The sequence below is a fragment of the Ochotona curzoniae genome, unplaced genomic scaffold (assembly GCF_017591425.1).
Source record: "Ochotona curzoniae isolate NIBS_2020 unplaced genomic scaffold, NIBS_Ocur_1.0 contig_2754, whole genome shotgun sequence".
NCBI classification, from domain to species: Eukaryota; Metazoa; Chordata; class Mammalia; order Lagomorpha; family Ochotonidae; genus Ochotona; species Ochotona curzoniae.
The window spans coordinates 28,193,502-28,221,286 of record NW_024465582.1 but is presented as its reverse complement, the minus strand read 5'-3'; the positions used below and the strand labels follow the sequence as shown (position 1 = coordinate 28,221,286).

Below are 27,785 nucleotides of genomic sequence, written 5' to 3'. Positions count from 1 at the left end.
TGTTGGGACAATGAGATTTTCCTTCTACACTGACTCTATACAGCCTGCTTTACCTGGATGAGGATGCTTCAGGGAAAGCACAGTGTGTAGAATAAAGAATTACTAATTCCGTGTTAACCTGAAAGCATTTACATTTCTACTGTGGTAGAGACAAATACTATTCAAAGTGGTTTTTGATTTGCATGATCTACCTCTGAACATGTCTGAGCAAAATGTAGCATGGGCCATTAAGGATTAAGCATCAATTTGTAAGGAGTGTTTAAAAAAGCAACATGAATTCTGTTGATATTGAAGCTAGAATGAATACCAAATGTACGGTTCAGCTTGAGTAGAAGAATGGTAAAATCACTGATACTTTGTGAAAAGTTTATGGCTGCAATTCCCTAAGGAAATTGCCAGTTTACAAATGGGTAAATTCACTTTTACAAACCCATTTATTTTATCTTTTTGAAAAGCAGTGACAGAGTCAGAAAGAGAGAGAGACCTTCCATGCACTGGCTCATTTCCCATTAGTTGCAATGGCCAAGGGTGGCACCAGGCCAAAGCCAGGAGACATGAACTCCATAAGGGTCTCCTGCATGGGTAGAAGGGATCCGTATACTTGGGCCATTTTCTCTCGCTTTCTCAACTGCATTAGCAGGGAACTGGTTCAAAAGTGGAGCAGCCGGAACCTGAACTAGTGCTCTATATGGGATGCTGGCATTACAGATGTGGCTTCACATCTCATCTTACAAAAGGAATAAGACTACGTTGAAGGTAAAACCTAAAAGGCTAGACTGTGTACAAGTACTGTACAATCAGTCTGTACAGTATGTATTTTTCTCATTTTTTGCATCTCTTCATTTGACTCCTCACGTGATCATGCATAAATCTCATGTTTTGGCCTTACCACACTCATGAAAATGCTGGGCCAATCATCCAGTGTCTATATTTTTTATAAGATTTATTTTATTTTCATTGGAAAGTCAGATATACAGAGAGGAGGAGAAACAGAAAAGGAGATCTTATATCCGATGATTCACTCCCCAAGTGGCCACAACAGCCGGAGCTGTGCTGATCCGAAGCCAGGAGCCTGGAGCCTCTTCTGGGTCTCCCAGTGCAGGTGCAGGATCCCCAAGCTGTGTTATTTGATACTTTCCCATTCCCTTCAATTGGGACATTTTCATGGCAATTACAAAAGAGGTGCATTATCCAGAGAGTTTAATCTTTTTATGAACACAATAAATATTTTTATCATTTTAAGATAATTTTTTAAGATATTTATTTTATTTTGATAGAGTTGCAAAGGACAGGGAGAGCTTCCCTCTGATGGTTCAGTCCTCCATGTTGTCACAATGGCCAGCACTGGGCCAGACTGAAGATAGAAGCCTTATCCTGGTCTCCAGTGTGGCTGGGTGGTTCCCAACCCATTAACAGGAAGCTGGATTGAAAATGGCGCAGCCAGGACACAAACAGTCCTCCAGTGGGATGCTGCCATTGCAGAAAGCGTCATTTATCCACTTGGCTACAGCATTGACTTCAGTAGTCATGTTTTTAATACTATGTGGTAAAAAATGGTCAATTTTTAAAATCATGGAAGTATATTTATTTATTTGAGACAAATGGACTGACAGATTCCCACCCCTGCCTCTGTCTCCAGCGATGTGATAGGATCACAGTTGGGAGAGGGGAAACAAAATCCAGGTTTTTGCATTTAAGTGTCAGGAACCCACCTACTTGATCCATGCTTGCTACTAACTTTTAAAGTCCCAAAGGGCAGGACGCTGGAGTCTGTCGATGGAGCTTGGAATTGAACCCAGGCAATCCAAGCTGAGGTACAGGCATCTTAATTATTAGGCTAAGCTCTAGCTTCACCAATCAATTTGAATGTATCACTTCAGTGAGTTAGCCTTACATGCAGGGGTACTGTTACATTACTTAAGTCATTTACCATAGCAAATTAATTGGGTTGTACGTACTGATATCCCGTGATTATCATGGCCAAAGTCATTGATATGATAAGACTTGAACAACAATGGAAAGTGTAACTGAAATGCAAGTTTACTTTGGTACAACAATCATTTTCTTGAGGTCACTGCACGTGAGGAATCTTCAGGCTTGTTAAAATGTGTTATTAAACAAGTATCCAGGAATTTCCAGTCTTTTGCGCTAAAATAAATTTTTCTCTCACCTCCACATTCCATCAATTTTTTGATGACCCTCATTTGGCCTGAAGTCTCAGGGACAATGAAAAGTTTGATTCCCTTTTTGTGAAAGTTAGAAAATGAAATAGAAATTGACCAATCATTGTAGTAATTCATTATTCCTACAGTAATTCTACTGTAATTCAGTTACATTTTAAGGAAACTCACCCTTATAGCATACAGTTTTCCTGATTTCTTTAATGTCCACAATGTTCCCCAGTATTTGCCCTTTACCTTTAATTGTTTAAAAAAAATGAGCATAACATAAAACGGAGGGTCCTGTGTTATGATGCAGTGGCTTAAGTTGGTACCTCTGCTGTCAGCATCCTATAGCCTGCTGGTTTGAGTCCCAGCTGCTCTATTTCTAATTCAGCTCTCTGCTAAAGCACCAGAGAAAGCAGTGGGAGATGGCCTGGGTTCCTGCCATACACATGTTAGAGAGAACTGGGTAAAGTTCTACACGCTGATTTCTGAAGCCTTTTGGAGAGTGAACCAATGAACAGAAGATCTCATTCTCATTCTCTCCCTCTCTCTTTCTGTAGCTTTGCCTTTCGATGAGATAAAAAGGAAAGAGAACCCTGGGAAAAACAGGAACCTGAGTTTTCTTCAACTCCATGTGTTACAGTAACAGGCAGTGTGAGGATGAATTATTGAAGCTTCTTAATATTTGATTTTGCAGTTATGCCTTGACTGCAGACTTAATACTCCATAAGGGCTAACATCTACAGTTTTCAAAAATTTAGGAAGAATTGGTTTTTTTTTACTCATAAAAGTTGTTATCGCTCAATCCCATGAGAGATGATACTTGTGCTCAAGTGTGAGTTGGAGTTGTCCTAAGTAAAGCACTGTGTGGTTTCCAGTGTCTCCCAAAGAACACAGGCTCCAGGAACAATTTACATGTAAACTAAACTAACTAGTATTAGGAAATTGGGAAGACTGTCTTCAAAGAGCTAACCCAGTGACATGGACATTGCTCCAAAGAGGGAAGTGAGGCCCTGGATGAATGAATCAGAGTGAAAAATTAATTGGTTCTTTCTGCTCTGAAAATTGTGAAAGGCAAATGGCCATTCATGAGAGTCTCCAATTCTGTAGCTAATGCACATGCTGGTTCTCACTGTTTTTTTTTTTTTAATTATTATTTGAATGGCCTTTCCTCCAGGTTTGAAAGAATAAAGTCAGAATCATATTTAGTATATGATACGATAGACAGTTTTCTGAAATTTACATCTTGATAGTACATAGTGGGAAGAAAGCAGACAGTGGCATCTTTCAAGAAGAAAGTTGGTTTTCATTGCATATGACCGATGTGTTTTCCACCACATTTTCCATAAGAGTGAATTACTGTAGGAATTTCAAGTATATAGTATTTCTTCACACATTCATCAAATATCAATAGCATGTCCTCCATCTCGGACTACCATCTGAAAGCAACATAGATCCATGAAAATAAAACAAAGGTTTGTTTGAAATATGCATTTCTGTAAGTTTGATCATTCTCTATAAGAAAGAAGACTCCACTAGGCGATATTGAGATTCCCTTACAAATATGTGTTTTCACTTACACATTGATCACTGTAATGTTGATTTTGCCTATGAGTCCCAGCTCCTTAGTGAATTGTTCTCAATGTGTCCTGTAGTGGTTTCTGAGACACACAAAACAGAATCACGGTACTGGAACATTGGTTTGATGTATTTCTTCAGAAAAGATATACTAGGGAATATTAACTAACCTCTCTCAGGTCTTACAACAAGGAAGCAGCTTAAGATACCCCACTACAACACAGAGAAAGCAAACCTTCTGCAGACTTCAGAAATTTTCTTCAGCCTGTCACTTCTCTCGAAATGCTGGAGGTCACCATGAGACAGGAAATCACGGAAACCATTCAGCAAGTGGCATTGTCTCCTAGTAAAATGTGAATAATTGCAAGACCCAAACTTTTAATTCCCTATATCTCTCTCCCAGAGAGAACAAGACTCCATGCAGCCCTCATGTACCTTGTCTCAAAATTCCTTCCTCCTGTAGGTTTTCGCATTTCAAACTGCATTTGTTGTAACCACCGAGGCTAGTCATCATTCGTTGGTACATTTCTGTTTGTGTGCTTGTGGCTAGTGGAGAACATTTTGGATGACACATAGAGAATATTTCTAAGACTGCAGAATTTTCTATTAAACAGCGCTGTTCTAGAATCGAGAATATTTATATCTACGTGGCTTCTAGAAGATTCTGAGTCCATTGGGGCATGGAGAAAGCAACAAGCTGGAAATAAAATGAAGTTTTAAAAGTTTGGCTTTAACTAGAGCTATACTGTACATCTCTATACATTTAGGATTTCATGACACAATAACAATTAAAAAAAAATACTCGATGACTGATTGAGGGTTCTTGACTCCTTCCTTAGAAAGACAAAGAACATTAACAAAAATGTTCTCATCCATATAACCAATCATTTAATTTTGGAAAAGGAGCTTCACTATAATAAAAAGAGTGTAGCTTCAGACTAAAGAGAGTTTTTTAAGAAATGGTGTTTAGCATTTTACAGACTTCCCTCCAAGGCTCATACTTGCTCTCACTTTGAAAAGCATCAGCAACGCCTTCTGTTGAGTAAGCTCCAGAGCTCAGGCTGGCCCTGGAAACCACTGAACTGTGTCACTTGCCAAGAGTGTGTCCCGAGTTCCTTGAGTTCTTAGAGCCTTCTTCCTTATCTGGCTAGGAGATTTGAGCCTCATGGCCATGTGGAGTTGTCAGAAGTGAATGTGCTTGCTTGATGAAGCATCCTATTTGGCACATAGTAGGCACGCAGAAAGCACAATCACTGTCTCTCTTCTCTCTGATCAAACCTTTCCTTTGAAGCTACCCGAATCGTTTGGCCATAGGCAGACCTTTAAAACAGTTGCGTTAGCTCTCCATAAATCTCTCCCCTGGGAACCCATTCTGGAGGAAACCCAAGAGGACAGGGCCACTGACGTTAGGAGCAGGCCTGGCACAGAAGACAGCCTGTGAAAGAAGAGCCTGTTCCTAGAACACAGAGTGAGGGCACTTGTGAAAGCTCGCCTGTGTACACTCAGCCCTTTCCCCTCCCGCTCCTCCTCCCCCTGGGTCAGACTCAGCCTGGCCTGCCCAGCTACAGGCCGTCACACTTGACATCAGCACTGCTGGAACTGTCCCTCCCCGCCTTGGTTTTCATGAAACAAAATCGCTTAAGCCACAACCGTAGGTTAAGTACTTTTAAATGAATGAAGATTGATTTAAAATGGAGAAAGATTTCTAAGATACTTTTGAACACAGATGATCTTTTCTGCCAGTAAGAAACCAATACATTTGAGGACATAGATTGACATTGTTTTCTCTAATAAAGCCTGAATTTTGATCTTATGACTGATAAATCGATTCTTTTTCAGAGTAGATAACTTTCCACTTGTGTGGCGATGATAGACTCTGAGTACATTTGCGTGACCACCAGTGCTTGTCCTTAACGAGCAAGATGTGCACATGAGCCAAAAAAAAAATGAGGTGCAGTTTTGTTCAGAGAATTTTTTTAGTCAAAAATCAAGCCCAAGCCTTAATTCTTTATTCAATGCACTTATATTTTAAAGTGCATATGACAAATTGTGTGTATTTATTATGTTCAATGCTGTATACAGTATGACTATAAATGGGATTAGCATCTATGATTGCACATACTAATTAACATAATGAGAAGGTTTTCTGTTGCAACCAGGCATCATGTTGCATACTGTTGTTGAAAAAAAAAATTTCACATAAAAATCACACATGTGTATGGGATACATAAATACATATTTGGTCCATGTATACCATGTGTAATCAGGATAAATCTGTATCCACAAATATGAAGATTTCTTTATGTGGAAGACATTCAAAATCCTATATTCTAGTTTCTGTATTTTAGAAAATAAATGCACAGCATGTTAACATTGCTAATCACTCTATTAGCAAGAGAATCCCAAACTTTTTTTTTATTCCTATTGAGCCATAACTTAGTCCCGATTCAGCAATGTTTGCCTGTACCTCCACCCTCCCTTCTACTCCCTGGTAACTATCAGTATAGTCTAACTCCAATAGATAACTTTTTCTTAGACTTCACATGTGAGTAAGCTCATGTGATGTGTGTCTTTCTCCATGCTTCTTACTTCCCGTAACATAATGGCTTCCAGGTCATTCATTCATGTTTTGACAAATGACAAGATTTCCCTGTTAGGATGGGTGTTTAGACTACTGGTTAAGTTGCTTGCTTTGATGTCTGGACCTTACATCAGAGAACATAGGGTAGGTCCCCGTCTCTAGCTCTTGGTTTTAGCTTCCTGCTAGTGCAGGGCTGCGAGTCACCAGTGATGGCTGAAGGAGTGGGTGCCTGCTACTCACAGGAGAGATTTGGATTAAATTTCCATCTCCTGTCATTAAACCCTAAGACTATGCAGCTAGTGGGAAGTAGATCCGTGCATGGAGGGAGGGACGGGGGGCACTAGTTTTAATCTCTCAAAATGAAGTTAAAATAAAATAGAATGAAATAAACTCCCATGGCTTAGTGAAAAAGAAATAATATCCCTTTTTTTTCTGGCTGAATATTATTCAGTTGTGAGTGGGGTTGTATAAAATAATCATGGGTGTTCCGATGTCTCTCTACTGACTGATATTATTTTCTTTACAAGTTATATACAAGATAGGTATTAAAGATCAGAATAATAACTCGGTAACAAAGAAAGTCATTCCACAACCAACAGAACAATATCTATCTATCTATCTATCTATCTATCTATCTATCTATCTATCTATCTATCTATCTTCACCATCACTAATTATCAGTAACCCACAATGAGGCATCCTCTCACTTCAGTTATTGATGAAAAACAAAGGACAACAGATGTGCTTGTTTAGATTCTATTCCTGTAGCAGTTTTCAATTATATTGTGCAAGACTGTCGCCCACCTAGGATTCAGATCCTTGGATCTGCTTTCTCCTATCACAGTAACATTGAACCAGCATCTCCCAAACACTCCTACCTCCAGACCCTACGAGGTACTGCTGTACTGTGTATTCCAGTTCACTTTGTATTTTTAATGGTTCCACATATATGCCACGTTGTGTAGTATTTGTCCTTTTGTACCTGGCTTATTTCACTAAGCAAAATGTACTCCAGGCCCGTTCCTGCTGTTACAAATGGTGAGATTTCATTCTTTTGCAACAACCACAGGGATTCTGTATTGAACGCATGCGTATTTTCTGTATAAATGTATCTGTTGCTAGACACTTAGGTTGATTTTGTATGTTGATTGTTGAAAATACTGCTGCAATGAATATGGACCTGCAGATACCTTTTTGTCACACCCATGTCATTCTTTGGGCAAGCACATAGCGCTGGAATTGCTGGATGAATGATATGATAGCTCGATGTTTAATTTCTTGATAAACCCCTATAACTGCTTTCCGTAGTTTTATAGTGTCTGATACTGCTTCACATGCTCATCATCCATGTACAATGATCCTGTGTTCTCCATTGAACGATCCTGACATTTGTTCCTTTTGTCTTTTGGTTGGTTTATAAACATTCTATATCAATGCAGTTTTAATTTTTGTTTCCCTCATGGCTAACATCCCTGAGTACCTGATCATATGACTTGTTATTTTTTCATATCTTGCTCTGAAAAATATTTGTTCAAGACCTTTGCCCATTTTTAGCAGGTTGTATTTATACTCTACAATGTTTTCTTAGTTCTTAAAAGTTAAATTGTGAGAAAATTTTTTACACTTCGGAAGACTAAAATACTTTTTAATGTAACTGTTTTCTTCTTATGTTAGGTGAGAATTTTAAATCGTGAAATTTAGCCTAGAATTTTTTTTGTTTACAGAACGTATGTTCTCTATAGGGTTTTCCAAGGAATCATATAGGGAAGAAATGACAACAATAGTAATAAGCATGGAGGTGAGTCTTCCCCCACGGTTCCTTTTTGATTCCTTATCTGACACATAGAAGGCAGAGCGGCCAACATCCCATGTAAGTTCCAGTTTGGGACCCGGCTGCTCCACTTCTAATCCAGCTCCCTACGAATGTGCCCGGAACAACCAGTGGCAGATGGCCCACATGCTTGGGCTGCTGCTCAAGCAGGAACCTGGCTGGAGATTCAGACTGCTGGCTTCAGCGCTGCCCACGCCCAACTGCCCCTGGCATTTAGGAGTGAAGCAACAGAAAAAGGACTCTCTCTCTCTCTCTCTTTCTCTGTTCTTCTATATCCTTAACTCTGCCTTTCAAAGGAGTAAGTCTTTTTTAAAAGAAGAAATATGGAAGGCGGAAAATCAAAATAGCTATATGTAAAGAATGGAAGCCCATAACATCTTCCTATGGCTATAAAGACACACACTAACTATATGGAATATACATGCATAGATATTTATGTGTCAATGTTTATTTATGAAAGTACTTTATATGTAACATCTCCATGTGTTTTTTCCTCGAAGACACATATTCATCAACTTGTGTTTTACCCTCACAGGTTTGTTTCTGTTTATGGAAATGTTAATCTAGGTCTCAAACAGAGCTATTACACCAGAAGTTGTTTTGTTTACAGTTGCCAAACACAAACACCATTAGGTAGCCCCGAGACTTGTTTTATTTTGTAATGTGTTTTGTAAGCCATTTGTTGCTAGTTCTGATTTTTTTATATCGTGTTTTCGCATTTATATGTGTCTTCTAAACAGAAGACAATAAACATTGTCTCAGTGATTTATCTTCATGAGATGAGAATTTGCCAAAGAATAGTCATTGGGTTTTTTTTTAAGTGTTATTTTTTGTTTTTTGAAAGGCAGAGTTACAGAGAGAGATCTTCCATCAGCCACAGGACCACAACAGTCAGAGCTGAACCTGACCGAAGCCAGGAGCCAGGAGCTTCTTCTGGGTCTCCCATGTGTGCACAGGGACCCAAGCACTTGGGCCATTCTCTGCTGCTCTCGCTGGCACATTAACAGGGAACTGGATCAGAAGCAGAGTAGCTGCGACTCAAGCATGTGCCCATTTGGGCTGCTGAGGCCACGGAGAGCAACATTACCACAGCAGCAGTGTTGTCAATGTTCCTTTGGCATTAATAAGTACATTGTAGATGTGGGATTGCAGGGTTTCAGAGCAGAACCTAGGGCCCAGTGCAGTAGCCTAGAAGCTAAATCCTTGCCTAGCATGCACCACGATCACATAAGGGTGCTTGCTGGTTCATATATCTTAGCTGTTCCACTTCCCATCCAGCTCCCTGCTTGTGGCCTGGGAAAGCAGTCGAGGACGGCCCAAAGCCTTGGGACCCTGCATCCACATGGGAGACCCAGAAGAGGTTCCTGGCTCCTGGCTTTGGATTGGCTCAGCTCTGGCCATTGTGGCCACTTGTGAAGTGAACCAGCGGGAACCAGGAACTTCTTCCGGGTATCCCACACGGGTACAGGATCCCAAAGCTTTGGGCCATCCTCCACTGCTTTCCCAGGCCACAAGCAGGGAGCTGGATGGGAAGTGGAGCTGCTGGGATTAGAACTGGTGCCCATATGGGATCCCCGGGGCATTCAAGGTGAAGACTTTAGCTGCTAGGCCACGGCGCTGGGCCTCTACTGTTCAAATTTATAAAAAGTTACAATGAGGGTCAAAGAAGGGGGAAAAGACGCATTAGATTGGCTGTGCCTTCATAAAGTTATGATTGTAAATGGCCAGGTGAGCATTCTTTTATCTGTCAGGGTAGAATAGTAGTAGCTTCTTTGTTAAAACTGAGGAAAGGGCGGTAATTTAGTTTCTTCTTTTCATGCTAGTATGGAATGTAATTACTACTGTATGCTTCAACTGTAGGCAAACATTTTGGCATGATGCCTGGTAACTATATTGAGCATTATGGGGAAAAAATATACAGCAGTGCTGAATAGACCAGTATGATTGTACACAGGTGTTGCTGGGTGTTTGCTATTGAAAATGTCTTATTTGGAAGACTTCTGATTCCTGATTCCATACTAGACAGTTTCAGTTTACCCCATATTATCTTTTGAAATTCTCAACCAAAAAAAAGGGTGCCGGAAAGTCTTACTGCAGTGCAAATTTGCATCCTGGTGGTTTTAATGGAAGTGTTGGAGTTAAAAAGATTAGAGTATTGAAGTATTGAAGTATAGAGTATTAGAGTATTGATGTATTGAAGCTGTAGCTTCAAACAGGAGAATCACTTCCACTCATGTCTGAGATTGGCATTATTCCACTAGCAATTTCATTTCCTAGGATTTTGCAAATAAAGACAAGCAATGGCTCAACGACTAAACCCTTGCCTTCCAAGTTGCAGGAATCCATATGTGCGCTGGTTCCTGCTCCAGCTGCTCCACTTTCCATCCAGCTCCCTGTTTGTGGCCTGGAAAAGCAGTCAAGAACAGCCCAAAGCCTTGGGACCCTGCACCTGCATGGGAGACCTGGAATAAGCTCCTGGCTTTGGACCAGCTCAGCTCTAGTTCATGTGACTATTCAGGCAATGAAACAACATACAGAAGATCTTTGTCTCTCCTTTTCTCTGTAAATCTGATCTGCCTTTTCAATAAAAATAATAAATAAATCTTAAAAAAAAAAGTAGAGCTAATTTCAGATTAAAACCCCAAGTATACAGAGAACCCATATCCTTGGGCAAATCTAACACCAATGTGAAACACATTTCCTGGGATTTCTGGTTTTTTTTAAAACCAGTTAATCATAAATTTAGATTCCCCCTTAAGAAGTAATATTCTGTGGTTCATTTGTATTCATAAATGTGACATAGTTAATTAGTTAAGTGATTTTGGTGGGAGGAAACAAATAATGTCTTTTAATGACATTCATGAGAAAATGTAAGTTGGTTATGCAAATGCTCTTGGGAATCAAATTTTTTACATCATTTTGTTGTCTGAAACTATAGTTTCATGATTTTAACTTAAAAGGGGAGCCACCTAAAATATTTTTAATTTTTAGATTTCTTTTAAAAAGAGTTAAAGTAACGGAGAAAGAGACAAAGAGATATTTCACCTGCTTGTTCACTCCTCAAGTGACCATAAACAACCAGGGCTGGAGCTGTGAGCCAGGAGCTTCTTCTAGGTCTTCTATGTGAGGGCAGGACCCAAGCGAGTGGGCCACCATGCCAGTGTTTTCCCAAGCCATTAGCAGGGAACTGGATTGGAAATGGGGCCACTGCAACTTGAACCAACACCCATATGGGATCCTGGCAATATAGGCTGAAGCTTAATTCGCTACACCAAAACACTGGCACCAATATAAAATACTGAACATCCCCATAGTACCCATTGTCTGTCCTACTTAAATATTTAGCTTTGTTTAGCATGCTTGCTTTAGTAAATAGCATTTAACAGAATAAACAAATGAATGACATTAACTGAATCTACATATCTCATACAGTCATTGAAACTTTTTTATTTTAAAGTCAATGTTTGCATACACTTGAACTGATATCTACTTGAAAATGTTATAGCTAACTGAACATACCTGAAATCATCAAATTGCTTAAAAGAATAAATGCATGTGGAATTTTTCATGATTTGATAATATTTAATGCTAAAAGTATAAAACAAATATACTGAGTCTAATTTTATAAGAAATCATTATTCTATGAAAGTCATATGTAATTTTTAGGTGCTCACATATATATACCCAAAAGGCAAATTTTATGAAGAGCTGTTCTTGGATGGTTCTACTTTCTGCCAAGTCTCCCTCCCTCCCTTCCTTCCGATTGCTTGCTTGTTTGTTTTCATTTTGAAAGACTGAGTTACAGAGAGAAGGAGAGAGCGAGAGAAAGAGACAGCGAGATCTATCCATTGGTTCAATCCTCAAATGGCTGCAAAGGCCAGTACAAAGCAAGGAGCCAGGAGTTTATTCAGGGTCTTCCAGATGGGTACAGCAGCCCAAGAGCTTAGGCAATCCTCCACTGCTTCCTCCTGCCATAAACAGGCAGCTGGATTGGAGGTGAAGTTAAGACTCAAGGGGTTTCCATTTGGGAGCCCAGTGCCACAAGTGGCAGATTTACCTCCTGGACTACATAATTGGTTCCCAGTTTTCTACCATGTCTATAACCTTTTCTATATAAATATTTGTTTCTCAGTAATTCTAAAGGAACTAGTTCAGGAATGAAGATGAATGGATTATAGTGTCTGAGGGAAGAGACTAAAATTTCAAAATACCAATTTCTGGATGTTCACAAATTCCCTAATTGTATAATGCATTTTAGAAAGGAGTGCTTTTCTAGATTTATAGCAGGAGTTAATAAAACACATAAGATCAAAAAGTTTGTAAAAGACTGAATTCATAAAGTAACCCTCTGGTTGATGATTCAAAGTCACAGCATAGGTTTGGGCACACGTATGTTTCTTGTTTTTATTGAAATGACTGCGTTATCTAACTAATCCCCAAATTGGTGCCACGCAAAAATGCAATTTCAGGTCCACACATAGTATGGCAGGTGCAACTGTGAATCCAGCCACGCAGCCAAGTTCCAGGAGATTCTAACAGTGTACTCTGGTCTCAGGAAACCTCAATTTAATGTCTGTTGCCAGAATCCCTCCTCACCCATTGACTAAATTACTTGTAATATTTTCTCACTGGGGAAGAAGCTTAACTTCTGAATCACTTTATAGGGTGTTTCTTTTTTTTAATAGATGAGATTATGTAATTCATTAAAACCCCATATAGTGTAAGCCAAGTATTATATAAAAACAGAATGCAGCTCCTGTGATCCTAACTACAGGATCTGTTTTCTAAAATGACTGGTAGGAAATTGTAGGACACCATTAAAAGCTATTTCATACTGTATTTACTTTTTTCTAGCCACAAATTAAAATATAGTTTGTCTTCACCCTTGTCGGTGGGGTAATATGTCTGCAAAGAGCTGTTTTACTATTGAATTGAAGACTTGGCCAAGGATTTTAACATTGCTTATTAGGTACATATTTGAAATAATGGAAACATTACATATTTTTTAAAAGCAATGGCCTCCTGCCAGGGACTTGTGTCACTGAAATGCTGTTACTAAAACGAGAGAGTCTGGAGAATTTTAGCAGAAACGATTTTTCTAGACAGTTGAAAAGACTGGCCCATCGCCTATGCTAAAATTAGAGTTTCTTTATGTTTCAGCAGAGAAAATGACTGTAAGGCTATTTAAAGTGTGTATATGCTAAAATGCAGGAAAAATGAAGTGTGATTAATAATGGTATAATCCTATTGAATTTTGAGTGACCCAACTCTAATGTAATTAATGTGGGGGGAAAATTAGAGGACTTGTCTCCATCAATTCATTTCAAATGGATGAGGTGTCTTTATCAAGAGGGCTTAAATCTTTAGAAAGCAAACTTTGCCTTTGAGCAATTATAAAGAAGAAAAATGCTGTTCTTTGAGAAAATGTCTAATTTTTATAGAAGTGTAAGGTTGGCTCTCTGCACTGCCCCTACTCTATTTGGAAATATGGGGTATTCAGCTTAACCATGTGCTGGGTCAGATTAATAGCCAATTGTATTGCCAAGTTGAGTAAACATATGTGGTATGTCTTTCTCCTTGCTTAATCTGCCTCCCGTCATTGAAGAATGATTTTGAACTACTCTTTTTTATTGAGGAGCTGTAGAAGTATCTTGAATGTGATATGCTGTGTATAAACACAGTGGAATTCTCTTTGGCTTTGAAGCGCAACCAAGTAGGAATGTCACCACACACAGTGCACAGCTTACTGACTGGTACACAAGGTCGACGCATAGTTGGCCTGAAGATGCCCGTGTGTATAGGAAGTTGTCAGATGCTAACATGCTGCACCCTGCGTTCTGCAATCATGGCTTTTAAATAGCATCTGCGTCTCTCCATTGTTTTGATGAGACCTAGGTTACTATTTCAAAATGCACATACAAGAGAAAAACGTAGTTCTAAATTTTGCCTGGATTTAGCATCCAGTTAGCATCATTCTGAAATGTGCCGTCTGGCTTTTCCTGTACTTGCCTGTGGTAACTGCTGTGCCCCTGTACCAGCTGTCTTTCTGAAGCCAGCTTGGCTTAAGTTGTTCTGTAGGAATCATGCAGAGACACAGGAGGAGCCCTTCATAAGAAGCACTGCGCAACTTCTAGCTTTGTGGCTTTGCCCAACTCAAGCTTCAGTTCTTTGGTCTACATCATATCAATTAGAACCTTGTTTCAACAGTTGTTGATAGTACTTGATTTGTAAATGTTTAACATGTTTGTTTTTATTTAGTTATTTATGTGGTTTTCCATGATGTGATTTTTAGGTATAGGGGTCCTCCTCTCCACCTTGCCGTCCTCCCTTGCCCTTCTCCCCCTCCCACGTTTTCCCCTACATTATTACAACACTGTGGTCCTTCAGCAACGGTCACAAGTCCACCATTCTGCCATAGGAGTGTATCATGGCATCGTAGGTGTAGGTATAGATATTGTCCTCTTCCGTTTGTCTGCATAAGCACTGATTTAGTTCAGGTCTTCAAGGCTTCTGTCCTCTAAACTGCCCCTGCCTCTGTCTGCCCCCTTTAAAAATCCCATTCCTCTAGAGGTTGTCACACAATGGCTCCAGGGGCCCTCTTAACAAAATATTCATTTTCTGAATCTTTACAGTCTCCTGATGGTATTGGAAAGCTAAATCCTTGAGAATTAAAAATATGTGCAACTAATCCCTGCTGATGAGCAGAATGCTTATTGACCATTCACTGTGGGCTAAGTGCTTTTCTAGGCTCCTCCCATTATTAACTTACTTCATCCCCAACTACAACGTGCATATGTTACTGTCTTTGTTTCCCTCTGACGTGAAGAGACCGAGGGAGAGATTTACAGTGTACCCACCTTCCTGTACCTGGCATGTGGCCGAGCTGCAACCCCAGCTCACCTCTCACTGAAGGGTGAAGCCTTGTCCTATCTCATCTTGTACTGAGGCTCCATGATCTTCTGACCACTGGCCAACAGCCACTGTCCTTGCACTGTCTGGCTTGCGTGGCGTTCTCTAGAATCCCTGAGCTATTTCCCAGAGCTCCTTCTCTGCATCTTTCCTTTCTCACTGAGGGAGTTGCTCAGCCTCCATGGCTTCGCATCCACTCTTGCAACTTACGGCATCACGACCTCCATACTTCATGAGCCAGGCCTGCTTCCTCCACAGGCCATTGCTCTAGAAAGAAACCTTTTTGATTCTAGCCTCAGGCAAACCTGTTATGATTGATCACTCTATTATTTCTTAGCTTACAGATCCTAGGGTTTCTCTGAATCTCAGCTCCCTCCTAAAAGTGCTGGCTTTCTAGAGTCTGGGACTCTATGATGATCTCTATGAAGAATAAGCACCGATACAATGTGATTCTATATCTAGAATTAAGGAGTCACAGATGCACCTGCTTCCTCAAAAACTGTGTGTGTATGTGGGTGTGGTGTTGTGTGTTTTGTGTGTTGTGTGTGGTATGTGTGGTGTGTGTGTTGTGTGTGTGGTGTGTTTAACCTTTGTCTGCTTTCATTTTCCATGTTTTTTTCCCAAGATCTTTACCTGATTTGATGGTGGCCTTAACTACTGGCCCAATGACTGTGCAGGAGCCACTTGCTGATGCTTTCCCATAGGCTGCCTGTGCTCCTGTGTATTTCATGAGTGCTGCTTTAGGTCACCTGGGCTCCTGTGGTTCCAACAATCCAGTTACAGTCATGACAAGGAAGTGCTGGATATAGAATCACTACATTCACTTTTGATTAAAGAGCTTTGGCCAGCAAGGTCAGGAAATAGACCATAAGGAATCTGGAAATCCTTCTCTCAAATTATGCATGCTAAAAAAGATATGCCACAGAAGAGTCCTTGGATGTAGTGGCTCACTTTCCTCCAAGTTGAAGGTTGCACAATCTCACCCACCTTTCCCTACCCTTCCAAGACATGTCCAGCTGACACCTTGCTCCTTGCTCCTGTGGGATACGGGAGGCACGATGTAGCTGAGGTTGCCACGGCAGCAGCACACATGAGCGGACAGTCTGCTGTAACTACAGTGGCCTGCACGTCAGTCAGTTGAGAAGGCTCACTGGGTTTTTATTAGCATATGATGCAGTCCCATATCATCTCCAGTCCTTGGCGAGTCCAAGACTTAAACACGATGGTGTGGAACACTCGTTACTTATCAGTTTCAAATATGGCATGGCCCAGGGTTCTCTCACCAAAGCAGCTGTGGTGGCTGGTTCCTTCCACAGCTCACACCCCAACTAAGATCTACAAGAAGGGCCAAACAGGAAAGATGGGTCCCACTTCCGGAATTCTTCTCTACCATGTTTCGTCTCTTCTCTATGCTTCTTAAAAAGCAGCTGTGACCTCAGTAGATGATCAAGAAATCTCACACTTTACCCAAGGAGCTGGACAATGGTTAACATCCTGCAAGATAAATTTCCAATCCGCTGGCTGGGAAGAACATGTGCTGAAGAATAAGGATGGAATTACTGTAATTCTGGGAACTGATGGAAGTGGAACTTAGTATTTGATTGCTTAAAATGCTAGTAATGTCCTCGGTGACTTCTAACTTGGGATTTGATTTGTTTTTCAGACATGGAGATGACTTGATTGTGACTCCATTTGCTCAGGTAAGCATACCTTAGTGAATGGGCTGCCTTCTCACGAGTCTGGGACTTTAACTTGGGAAATTAGTTGTGCTTCTTAAGTTTAAATCAAATATAACTTCTGTGATTCAGGCAAGTGAGACAAAGGGAATGGCAGAGTCTGTGACTTGGGCCACACTGGCCTGGTTTATATAAAATCCATTGACCCAAAGAGTATCTGCTTTGAATAAAAAGTCACTTAAGGGAAAAAATACTTAAATGGGTCCATATTTTCTTAACCACCATGAGCATGAGAAGCAGAACAGTATAATGTGGGTGAACTTATTCTTGGTGTAATTAGGTTACGATCAATGATTGAAATACAGTAATCCAATTCATCCTGACATCTCATTGACCCCGTGAGTGTGTGTGTGTGTGTGTGTGTGTGTGTAATAGCTGTATATAATGTATTCAGATATTGAACTGAATAAAATGTTGATAGTTATTATTAGCATATGATGCAGTCCCATATCATCATTTTTTAAGCGTACAAATTCTGAGAATAATTTAGGCATATGACATAGAGGCGAGAAGGCGATAAAATCACCAGAAGTATTTGCAATAGATATCAGAGGGCTAACGACTCAATGTTCTTGATATGCAGCCGGAACACTCAGCCCTTACTTGACATTACATTTCCCAATGGTTCTTACCCAAATGCCCCGCTACTCCATTAAATCAATAAAGTGTGTGGCGGGGGGTGGGGGGAGATGTTGCATGCAAACACATGTGTGTTTTCAAGGCCTCCGTATCCTTCCAAGGTGCCAGAGAAGTAGAGGACTCCAAGTGTAAATAACCAGGGCCAGAATGGGAGAAAACTGACCAATCTGGGGTCATTGAAAAGGCTGTACTAATAAGAAATGGTAATTATTGAAATATAAGTAATCATAAGAAATTATACAAATTAAGATCCTCAAGGTTGTGACTTAAACAGCTAACACACCTTAGGCAACTCATTTAACTTCCCTCAGCCTCTTTTTGTCCAATCACTAAAGCTGGGGACACTCAGCCCCTCCTTGGTAACTGATGACTTGAACGAGTCACTGAGCTTTGCCAGTGACAGTTCCACCAGGACTGGTCTCATTGGATTCTGAAGAGGTTTCAATAATATCAGACCCATTAAATGCTCAGCATACTTTCTGAGAAGTATGATAGTCAATAAATGTAGCAGCACTTGACTTAATTGTGCAGAGATGGGATTGCTATTTCATCTCGAAAATTTTCTCCTAGACCTTACTTTTTGAAAAAAAAAAAATGAAGAAAGCTAGTATTGGGATTATGTATTTCACTTTTTTTAAATCCCCTGACATTTTTCTTTGCTGACATTTCAAACTTATGTAAGTGACATAAGTAACATATATATAAGTAACATAATATCTATTGAAATTTTTTAAAATTGTTACTCCAAATTAAAATTGAGTATAACCACCACTACTGTCAGATATTCAGTATCGTTTTTATGCTTAGAGTTTTGCTGTGTGTGGTGGGTTCTTCAAACCATAAATTATTTATTGATTAATATCGATAATGTGTAGTTTTTTTTTTTAATCTAAGAGGCAAAAACCAGATAAAATCAGACAGTGGTATAGGAAGCCACCATCAAAGGTACAATCATGTGAAATTGATTGATTTGGGAAAAAATACAGAGGAACAAATGAAAAGGAAACCAAACTGAGGCTCCATTTCCTCTGTCCCTCTAATCTCCAAAAAGCCAAAAGAATTCCAACCTATTAAAGCAGAAAACACACACACATATATACACCGTGTCATTTAGTAGAAGCTCCTGGCTCCTGGCTTCGGATCAGCTCAACTCTGGCCTTTGCAACCAATTGGGAGTGAGCCAGCAGACGGAGGATCTTTCTCTCTGTGAATCTACCTTTCCAATGAAAGTACATAGATCTTTTTTTTTTAAGATTTATTTATTTTATTACAAAGTCAGATATACAGAGAGGAGGAGAGACACAGAGGAAGATCTTCCGTCCGATGTTTCACTCCCCAAGTGAGCGCAACAGCCAGTGCTGTGCCAATCCGAAACCGGGAACCAGGAACCTCTTCTGGGTCTCCCACACAGGTGCAGGGTCCCAAGGCTTTGGGCCATCCTCGACTGCTTTCCCCAGGCCACAAGCAGGGAGCTGGATGGGACGCAGGGCTGTCAGGATTAGAATCGGCGCCCATATGGGATCCTGGGGAGTTCAAGGCGAGGACTTTAGCCACTAGGTCATGCTGCTGGGCCCGAAAAGTACATAGATCTTTAAGAAAAAAAGAACATACTAAGTTGCATGAAACCTTAAGAACTCAAACAATGATATGCAAATACTCTGTTGGGTGGGGCTGAAAAACCAAAGCACGTGGGTAAGCATTGATGGCCGAGTCTCTCGTGTTCTATCCCAGCGTCTAAAGCCCTACCAGGGGGAAACTTCTTGCAGGTGTTTCCCACCTCCCCCTTTGCATGCTTTGCTCACGGTCCCTTTGGTTCCCAGAAAAGTGACATGTTTATATATATATATATATATTTCTACACTTCAATTCTCCTATTTGGTGCTGAATTTCTGGGTGGAGTGTTTCCTTTCCCCGCCCCCCGAGAAAGCTGGGCAGTTTGAGAAGCCCACCCCCTCCCCTTACTCCACCCCACTCACCCACCCTGCCTCTCTGGAGGGAAGTATCCAGTTGGCGTGTGGTTTTCAGGCATCCGGGCACGAGACCCGACACTGAGGGCGTGTGGGAAGCCCCTCCTGCTGCCCTTGCGCCAAGAATTCGCATGATGTATGGTGTGCTTGCCCTGTAAAACTCTCGGATGACTTCAACTCCCATCTACGGGTTAGACAAGGATGAAAGAAGAATTTCAGATGACAGAAAAGACAGGAAAGACCCAGACCTTATCCTGGACCCGTGGCACGAGCTCCCCAGCAGGAGACCAAGGCCATGCACCACCCTTGCACGAGGTAGAATGAGGGCAGGGATGAATTCAGCCTTTTGCGGTGGCTCTCACCAAGACATGGCCCCTGCGACACTCTGCAAACGCGTTATCATACGCTAAGCTGTGATTCGCGGACCTGACCCAGCCGCCAAGCTTGTGAAGCCTACCAGGCCACCTCTGTCAGACCCTGGAAGACGAAAGTCACCTCATCTCAGCTGCTTCTGCGCTTTAGCTTCTGTTCAGCCTTCATTAATAACAAATCATCAGGAACCTGTTCCAGGGAGCCAAGTTCTTTTTAGGTCAAACCTCGTCAATTGTCACCATTCAACCTTTCTGACGTGTTTAAGAACAAGTTTGGATGCTGTAACCAAAACATAACTTGGAAAGGTTTCCACTGCAATTAAAGTGACTTTTTTTTAAATTTGGAAAATAATCCTAATAGGGCTCCTGCCCTGCCATTGCTCTGGGCCCTCGTGCAATTCATGCATGGGCTGTGTTTTGCCGCCACCTAGTGGCGCAAAATGTATGTAGCATGAACAAGCACCTCACCCTTCTTCATGTTACTCAATTGTTCAACTGTTTAATGAAGCTGACATTTTTCTTTGCATTTTTCAGTAAATCCTATGAGTTAATAAATGTCTAAATACCCAAGAAATTATGACAGCAGTGTGTGTAAATAAAAGTTCACAGGAAACACATAGTATAAAACAAATCTATGCATGAATTTCAAAATCCTTTGTGTGAAAAATAAACCCACCATTTACTTCCTATTTCTCCATAAATGCCGTAAAATTCTCCTATAGTCTGTCTCTACAGGCTAATCTGTGAGCCGTTTGTGTCCAGAATGTCTGGGACACCGCTGGTAGTTCTTCACTTGGGTATATAAACAACTTTTTCTCATCATTCCTGGTGTATGTGTGACGCCAACTGATTTTACCAAAGGGACAAAAGAGAAAGAAACTGCCTGCCTTTTCTAACCACATTGAGCAGAGCCAAGGAACCCCAGGGACCCCTTCTTTAGCAAACATTAACGAATGAAGAAAATTATGGCATCAGCAAAGCTCTGACTACTGCTCTGAAACGGGATCTTTTCACAGCCTGAAAGCTGCCAAGGCAACGGAGGGGTGGGGGGGAAGACCCGCATGAGAACCTGGGGGCTTTATATCGTTTTTTTCTAATTAAATTCGGAACTACACGAAGATCCAAAATATTTTAAAAAAAATGTGTATCATTTAAATGAGAACCACCCCCCCTCAAAAAAAAAAAAACAGTTTAATATCTTATTGTAACAGAGGCAAGAACTCTCTTTGGAAATATAACCTCGTGTTTCCTTTCAAATGAGCGTAGAACAGGAATTAGCTGCTAGCCCACCCCGTAAAGTGAGTGACCGTGTGTCACAATGAAAATCTCAGAATTCATGGCATTAAATGTTGTGATGTAGAAAAGCCCATAAGATGTTCACTAGAAAAGCTACGCTTTGGTCCAGTGTGTTCAGAATGCTGTGTTTGTATTCAGAATGCTGTGTTTGCGCCACTTCTGAAGATGTAAATCAAGCCTGCACTATTAAATGACACTGGCTCATTTATCCAATTTCTTTCGGCATCATTCAAGGTTTGCTGCCTCCTGAAAGACCTCGCCGTGTGATGTCAGCCCTTGGCTGTGTGGGTCCTTGGTCACAGACAGCGTGACCTTTGGAGCTGGGAGTTGTTTACTTGGGATAATGAGCCAGGGTTTTCCAGTGACTGCGTTCAGCAGGCCTGACTCCTTAGGAAACACCAATTAACTCCTTCAGGGAAAGACACAGGAGGTCACCTCCCTGGACGTCAACAACTCTGCAGTGACCTCCTGGAATAAAAGTTACTTAAAGTTGTTTAAAAAAATAATAATAAATGAAAATATCAGACATCTTTGACTACAAAAAAATTAGCCTAATTTTCATCTAGGTTAATGCCAAATGGAAAAAAGAAAAGCTGAAACTAGTTGTGGGATTCCTAGAGCGATTAGAAGTCTCTGACACATCACGTAGTAGCAGGGACAGACACGAAACACATTTCCACGTGATGCCAGATCACAAAACAAGTGCAATATTACCACCGTTGACCGATACTCTTTGAGAGCTTCCTATCTGGTCCCTAAGCTCTCACTGCATAGAACCCTCACCACAAGTTCATGGGTAGGTACCAGGACTGCGGTCTGACACAGAGGGAGATGATGTGGCTTGTTCAAGTTCACACCCTGAGTATAAAATGGAGTCGGGGGTGGGGGGGGGTCAGGGTTTCTCTGTGTAGCTCATAGGACATCTGAAATCTGTTCTCATCTCAACTGAACTTTTCATCCAGAAAAACTGTTATTCCATCGGAGATGAGGACCCTGTGCAGAGATCATGGAAACGGAAGTTCATGAATCAGGACAAACCACGCCTGGGTTTGAAAACTCCTTGTACCTAAAGAGTGCCCGACAAAACATAGGTTGCATCATTGAATTCCATTTTTCCACCAACTTTCCCAAGTCCCCTCCTGCAGGCTCCATCCTGGAAGAATCCGCACACTCCATCCAGGAGGATGCGGAAGAGCAGCAGAAAGTGGTCCCTTAGAACACTTGTCACCCAGCCTCACTTCCTACTCTGCACCCATTTAGAGTTCCGTGGTGCTGATAACCTTAAGAAGGGATGGGGGGAAGCCCAGGTACCAGCGGCAGGTACATGCAGCCAAGGGGAAGAAGCGATTTGAAATTTACTTAGCTTGCAGACATAAAATGATGGGATTTTTAGTGAAGTTGTAAAGAGAATTTGGGAGTAATTTAGTTCTATTTGTATCCCTAAAGTCGTTGGAATTTCGTTTAGCTGTGTTTGAAATATGCATGAAAGGCAGCGATGCTGTGTGTCTGTTGCGTGAGATACGATCTTGGGGGCTTAGGAATCAACAGTATTGGAACTGCTGCTGCAGTAGCCGTCATCATGGGCACGGAGGAGCCCTCTGCTGGGTCCTCTCTCTACTTCAGATGTCACGCTCACATGCTCATCAGGGATGCACGCCACAAAGTGGCAAGCAACCTCAAGTTTTCTCTGAACAAATCGTGTTTAAAAATGCACTCAAATGATGCTAGTCCTAGAAGCTTAAAGAACTCTTTCTTGTTCTAGGTCTTGGCCAGCCTACGAACTGTGCGAAACAACTTTGCTGCATTAACTAACTTGCAGGACCGAGCGCCCAGCAAGTAAGTGATCCTCATCTTGCCTCCTCCTTGCTGAGTTTGAAATCTGTGTTCTTTCTCTCTGTTGGAATGCAACACGACGCGTAGACTTCCCTTCCCTGAGTCCTTGCCTTGCTGCCTAACTACGCATATGAAGTCATAGGAGGCCCTGTTCGTCTTCTATAAATACTTGGTGGTGAAGCTTCCCAGATCAGAAATGAAGCAAGGTGACAAATAAATACCATGATCCTATCTGACAGCAATTTCCTGGCAGGTGGTTCTTGTGCCCAGCTCCGTACACGTAGGGTCACTTTATAGTTTTGGCATTAGTTTATGAATTCCCCAGAGAAAACAGCCTCTTGAGCCTTACAGTTACCCCCAGAGTCACTCTCTTCTTTCTAAGACAACAATGGGTTAAAGAAACACCCTGTCAGCAGAGATCTCTGCCGTTCTGCTCTGGCTGACTCTCAGATCAGCAGCATTCATGGAACAATTAATAAAATGATGATTCATATGATAACAGCTGACATATTTGAAACAGAGAAAAGTGAGATGGAAAATAATTACGATTTAGGGATCCTGATAAAGGCCAAAATTCTAAAACAAGAAAATTGATTTTTCAAGATCGAAAGGACGACTGATTACTCATGAGTTATATATTCAGTATTTTTTTTAAAACTATGATTAGTAAAAAAAAAAAGTAGTATTAAAACATTAACTCAGAATGTTCCAGAAGAATGGAAACACTTAAATGTATATTAAGAAAAACAGTAGCTACAACTTTATTTGGAATTAAAACATGTTGAAGTATATAAAATTATATGGTACTTGCTTCTTAATTATATGGTTAATGAACGTGCTGCATATTCCATTGTATGATAGAATTGACCTCCAACATTCATATTTTTCATGATTAAGGAAAGGTCATTCTGTGCATTCATGAACCAATATAAAGTTCATGATGTAAATAATTGGAGAAGGACCCAAGGCTTCAACTGAGTGTCGTGTTTGCAGTTGATGAATTTTTGTTGCCTGGGCTCTTTTCTGCTGCTGCTTTCTCCCTTCCTCATTTCCAGGAACAACTCATTCATTGTCTAGTTTACACACACGATACAATTCCTTTGGGGGCCTTACCCTGACACTACCCAACAGAGGCACAGCCACCAGCCTCCAAGTGGCCCCAGTGCCTTCCCGTTTCCTTGCACATCTGCAAGGATTCCTAGGTGAGCAGCTGTCCCTCTGTGCTCCTGTTGCCATGTGCTTGTGGGGACGGTGCTTGGTGGCCTCAGCTCCTGGTGAAGGGAGGGGGGGCTGTGTTTGGCACACTGTTTTATTCCTGGTACCCAGTAGAATGCAGAGTGATGTTTTAAAGTGCGATGTGGTCATTTGGCATGTGGGACTCAGGACTGTGCCTGGCGGGAGCCGTCCATTGCCAGTCATGTTTTCTACACAGCATGGCCATATGGCATCGTGCTGAACCTCATGGCCCCTTTGGTAGCTGAGAGGCACAAACTCCACACCTTTGGAAAGCCTCAGCTCCGCAGGATGAATTGTCACATCCAAATGTTTGACTTTCACATTTCCTCCAAGAAAACAAGGTTTGTCTTCTAAAGCGAAACAGGAAATGAATTCCCTTTGAGCTTCCTTTAGCTCTGGTCCCCTGGGGTAGACAGATGTGAAGGTGTCAGAATCCCACACACACTGTGTCTCTACAAGGATGATCTGAAATCCATTTGGGGAAAGATAGGCGTTTTCAGCTGACCTACAGGGGCAGACGACTCTTGTGCAAAGGGGCAGTTAGAGAAAGACAGGAATTCACAGCCAGCACCTGAATTCCTGACCTGCCATGACCACTGCACAATGCCAAGGGTGGCAGCCCAACAAACCGTCTCATCTGGTGAACCCTAAGTGAAGGCCAGTGAGGTCAGTGTAGATCTGTGCCTCCTTTCCTGACTCAAACTGAATCGGCTTCGTTGGGAATCAGAAGAGTGGGATTCGGTGTCCATTGCTAAGCTGGCTTCTGTTCCGGGTTAGAGCTTACCCTGCTGTGCATTCCCAGGGCTCCAGGAGCTCTCCAGGACCACCTTTTGGGTTTGAGGAGGGCACATTTGCTGCCTTGCACAATCTGCATACTTATTTGCTAAAGACAAGAAATCCAGGCCGAATGTGCTCAAAGCCCAGCCTCTAAGTATGTACACATTGCTGACGTCTGTGTGGTCCACACCTAGATTTTTCCGAATCCAGCCTAATCTTTGTTGAATGATGTATCAATGTAACCACAGATCAAGAGGTGAATATTTTCTGCCTTCTGTTACTTGCTTCAAGTTTCCATGTGCCAGATGTAAAACTGGTGTTAACAGGAAGTAAGAAAAGGCAGCCATCCTTTGGTTTTCCAAAATTATACACTAGTGTAAAAATATGCACTTGATAACTTTCCTAGACAGCACCAGTCCTTACAGCCCAAGGACTAAAAAGTCATCAATCTATAAATTACTGCAAGAATAAACTCTTGGCACAAAGATAACTACTAATATATAGACCAAAGCTAGCAGACCAGCATTTTCTTTGTTTCTTTTTTCAAATTCATTTATTGGAAAGGTAGATTTATAGAGAGAGGAGAGACAAAGATCTTCCATATGCTAGTCCACTCCCCAAATAGCCTCAACAGATGGAGCTGGGCCAGTGCAGAGCCAGGAGCCTGGAGCTTCTTCCATGTCTTCCACATGGGTGCAGGAGACAAAGAGCTCCACTCAGTTTCCACTGCTTTCCCAGGCACGTTAGCAGGGAGCTGGATCAGAGGCAGAGCAGGCAGAACTCCGACCAGAGCCCATTATGGAGAATTAGCCAGCATGCCAGTCCCAAGTGCAGCACTTTAAAACAATGCCCAGCGGTGACAAGGGCAGTTCAGACACACATACGTCTCGTCTCAGAGTACCTGGGTTGGTTGCATGTCTTCGCTGCTGACACCAGCATTCCCAGCTCCCAAATCAGCTTCAGTCCCACCTAACCCAACACTTAAACAGCCCTGGCCACTTGAGAAGTGGCACCATTGGATGGGAGCTCAGCCCTCAGATAAATAAATGATAACAAATATTATGATAAATGATAAATAATAGAAATGATAAAGACTAATCCTTTTGTTTCATGAAAAAATAAATTCCTTTTTCTCTTTTGGCCTTTGTAAGAAAAAAAAACGTAATCTCACGATTCGGAAGTAAATTTGAGCGCATGTTCAAGGAAAAAAAAAATTAACATTTCAAATTGATGTCAGTTAAAGTATGAGCAGTGAAGTAGAGCCAGCCAGAGGCTGAGTGGAACCAGCAAGAATTTACAGCCTACCTGATGGCTGCCTGCCAAGATCTTCCTGCTGAGAGTCACCACGTCAGCCCGGGTGATTGCAGGTGCACCTGTCTTCCGTTGTGTGACACACCCCAGAAACACACTGCTCCAGTCCAAATCTCAGCTTTTTCCCCTTCAGCTTGTTGTTCAACTTCCCCAACCTTTTTTCTCCATGTTGGTACACATGAGAGCCACAGCTTTATCAGGACACTTGGCGCAGTGTCTCTCACAGTCAGTGCTTGCTTTTATATTGGCCACCAGAAATTCAAACCACCAAAACACTCAGCTCTTTTAATGATGCCCTTACATGTGTCTGTTATTAAAGTACTTTTTGAAAAGATTGCTCTATTGTAAGGGTTACCAATAATAAATAACTAGGTGGCAGAAAATTCCACACGTTGGTATTCTGTTCAACATGATTTATTAAATGCTGATGGAATCCTAGATACATTGTTTTGGGCTCTGCCAGAAACACAAATTAATCACAGCGTTTCTTTTTCTTTTTTCCCTTAAAGCATTTATAACCTGAAAACTTAGTGAAGCGTATGAGATAGTATCTATTGAAATGCCTTTGGTTTGTAGTATTTTTCTGCGATCTCACGTGCCTGAAGTTCAGGGAAAGCCCTCTTAGGGCCACTGTTGGTGCTACTTCTAGATCTCCCCCAGGGACATGGTGTAGAGTGACATGGCACCCTCATAGCACCATGGATCAGTATCCTGTGCCCTTGTGTTTAAGTTCTAAATACTCAAACTTTCCCAACAAAGGTATAAGACATGTTTCTCCATGTAAGAAAATAGAGAGGGAAATTTTAAACAGCTTCTGTGGTTGCAAGAAAATTTATAAGGAATCGTTCACTGCTGATATTGTATAGGCGTTCATGAGGATTTATGCCCAAAATGTAAGTTTCATAACACTGTGCTGGGAAAACCAATTTAGATTGATTAATTTTTCTAATTCAGAAAGTCTGTTTGTTGTGTAAATCCAGCTTAATTAAGTACAGCCAATCAATAAGAATTGTCTCTTCTATGCTGTCCCTGTGATGTTTATATCAGCTATGCTATATTTACTCCCAAGTGTATCATTGTAAGATTTATCAGTTTTCTTCTTTGATACATGTGGTCTAAGCACCATGCAAAGGTGCCCAGGAACCCTACTGGACAGCCTGAGAGAACCTCCATTTGCATGTCAAGATAATCCTTTAAATTGCAATGGCATATCAGAAATGTCAACTCTACAATCAGCGATGCTTACCCCTCTGCATTTTTCTCTCTTTGCCAGAAGATCACCCATGTGCAACCAACCATCCATCAACAAAGCCACCATAACAGGTAAGGAGGAACTGCAAGCTTCATCTTCTTGTGTTTAGAAAGAGGTCGTATCTCCAAAGGCTCAGCATACTGAAGTTATACTGTGATTACAAAATTTTAAAGAAAGGGGTTTCCTTTTCTTCTCTGTGTTATCATTCCGACACTTACAAGTTGTTTACTGATGTCAATTTTCTTAAGCCTGCCACCTTGTGCTGTAGTTAGGTTAGCAATGCCGCACCTCTCTATATTCTCA

The 27,785-nt window shown here is 41.3% G+C and overlaps 1 protein-coding gene across 7 annotated transcripts in view; it reads left to right on the top strand.

Annotated features, from left to right (window-relative positions):
- The window catches only part of PDE4D (phosphodiesterase 4D), a 1,371,497-nt gene that overhangs the window by 1,160,480 nt on the left and 183,232 nt on the right, over positions 1–27,785 (top strand). For all 7 annotated transcript variants that reach the window (XM_040977570.1, XM_040977569.1, XM_040977571.1 and 4 more), the window contains 3 exons: positions 16,728–16,764; positions 22,836–22,909; positions 27,504–27,553. In XM_040977570.1, the coding sequence (XP_040833504.1) occupies positions 16,728–16,764; positions 22,836–22,909; positions 27,504–27,553 (161 nt within the window). The remainder of the gene's footprint in view (positions 1–16,727; positions 16,765–22,835; positions 22,910–27,503; positions 27,554–27,785) is intronic.